General features: G+C 50.2%; 1 protein-coding gene across 1 annotated transcript; it reads right to left on the bottom strand.

The window, feature by feature from the left end:
* Positions 1–441: 441 nt before the first annotated feature.
* LOC106820411 (hydroxylamine oxidoreductase-like) lies at positions 442–1,312 on the bottom strand. Its single transcript, XM_014824930.1, has 2 exons — positions 682–1,312; positions 442–509 (listed from the first exon to the last, which is right to left on the bottom strand). Exons 1-2 carry the CDS (start codon positions 1,310–1,312, stop codon positions 442–444), a joined length of 699 nt encoding a protein of 232 aa, XP_014680416.1.
* Positions 1,313–1,328: the final 16 nt, after the last annotated feature.

The following is a 1,328-nucleotide window of genomic DNA, read 5'->3' as shown; positions in this document are numbered from 1 at the left end:
GATCAGGACGGTTAGTCTTTTGTCCAGCCAACAGGCCTTCTTCGTATAACTTCTCTACGACTTCATGGGCTTCTTGGTATTTTGCCAGACCAGCAAGGGTACCTTTATCCATGAGATCTAGATAAGAACGTGCAAAACGCTCTGAGTGACATTCGGTACAGGTAATAACCCATGAGTCTAGACGATCTTCTGACCAGTCACTGGTGATATTGTCTGCAATACCCGGTACAAACGCGTAGTTTGCCCAGCGAACTTTTCTAACCATGTTGTGGCTATATTCGCCTTCGTATTCCATGTGGCAACCAGCACAAGTAGGTGCACTCTGTCCGCCAACTGCATAGGCGTCTTTGAGTTCTACGTCCCAGTTCCAGTCGTTGCCGAGCATACACCTTGATTTGGCCAGAAGGCGTAGCATGGCCAGACGGTCGTCCTTCGCACGCATTAGACTACACAGCGAACGTAGAGACCACCATCTGGGCAGCGATGCCACAGCGTGAAGTAGCCGAAGGCTGCTCCATGTGTCATACCAACCAAAACAAATGTGACTCATGCCACACCCGTCACGAATTCTCAGCAGCAGAATCACGCAAGCCAGAAGCTTGTGCGACCTGCCACAGTGGTGTTGACCACAACAACTGGGAAGCCTACTCCATGTCTAAGCACGGCAAGATGGTCGCCCACGTTCTGATTCACGCTCAGCAAATTCTTGCAGGTGACAGACGCCACAGACATCTGCTGTTGGCATGATGAGGTCTTTGGCATGATCCGCTTTCTTCTTGGCGTTGATGTCTACGTGACAGTCAATACAGCCAACTTCTTTAAGTGGCTCGTTGTCTCTGAGCTTACCCATTGAACGCAGGTTTCTTTCTACGTCTTCAAGTTTGGCTTTCTTGTAGAAAGTCGGGTCGCTTGGCTTGAGATTACGAACTTTGTCTAGGTTGGCGTGGGTGCTACGCTCCCAGGCTTGTACCCAAACTGGTGACTCTTCAGTATGGCACTCGACACATTCTCCACGACTTGCAACTTCGCGCATTGAGGTCGGTGGGGTGTAGAAGGTTGCTGGATCCAGATAGATACTATATGGAATCGGCTCCCAGTATTCCGCCATACTGCCAGGTCCCGCTCCGTGTGCAGGATCCTTATAACGCTTTACCAGTGCTTCGTGTAGTTGCTTAGGCGTAGTCGAGCTACGATCAAGCTTCAATGCTTCAAATGTCTCCGAGGGGACGCTCGGGAAGTTAGCCTGCGCACTCGCTACGAATAGCAAGCCACAGACAAACATTACTGTCCTCAGCCAATACTTGGCAACCATATTTCTCTCCTTGTTT

The sequence above is a fragment of the Priapulus caudatus genome, unplaced genomic scaffold (assembly GCF_000485595.1).
Source record: "Priapulus caudatus unplaced genomic scaffold, Priapulus_caudatus-5.0.1 Scaffold12892, whole genome shotgun sequence".
NCBI classification, from domain to species: Eukaryota; Metazoa; Priapulida; class Priapulimorpha; order Priapulimorphida; family Priapulidae; genus Priapulus; species Priapulus caudatus.
This window is presented reverse-complemented; position numbering and strand designations above follow the sequence as displayed.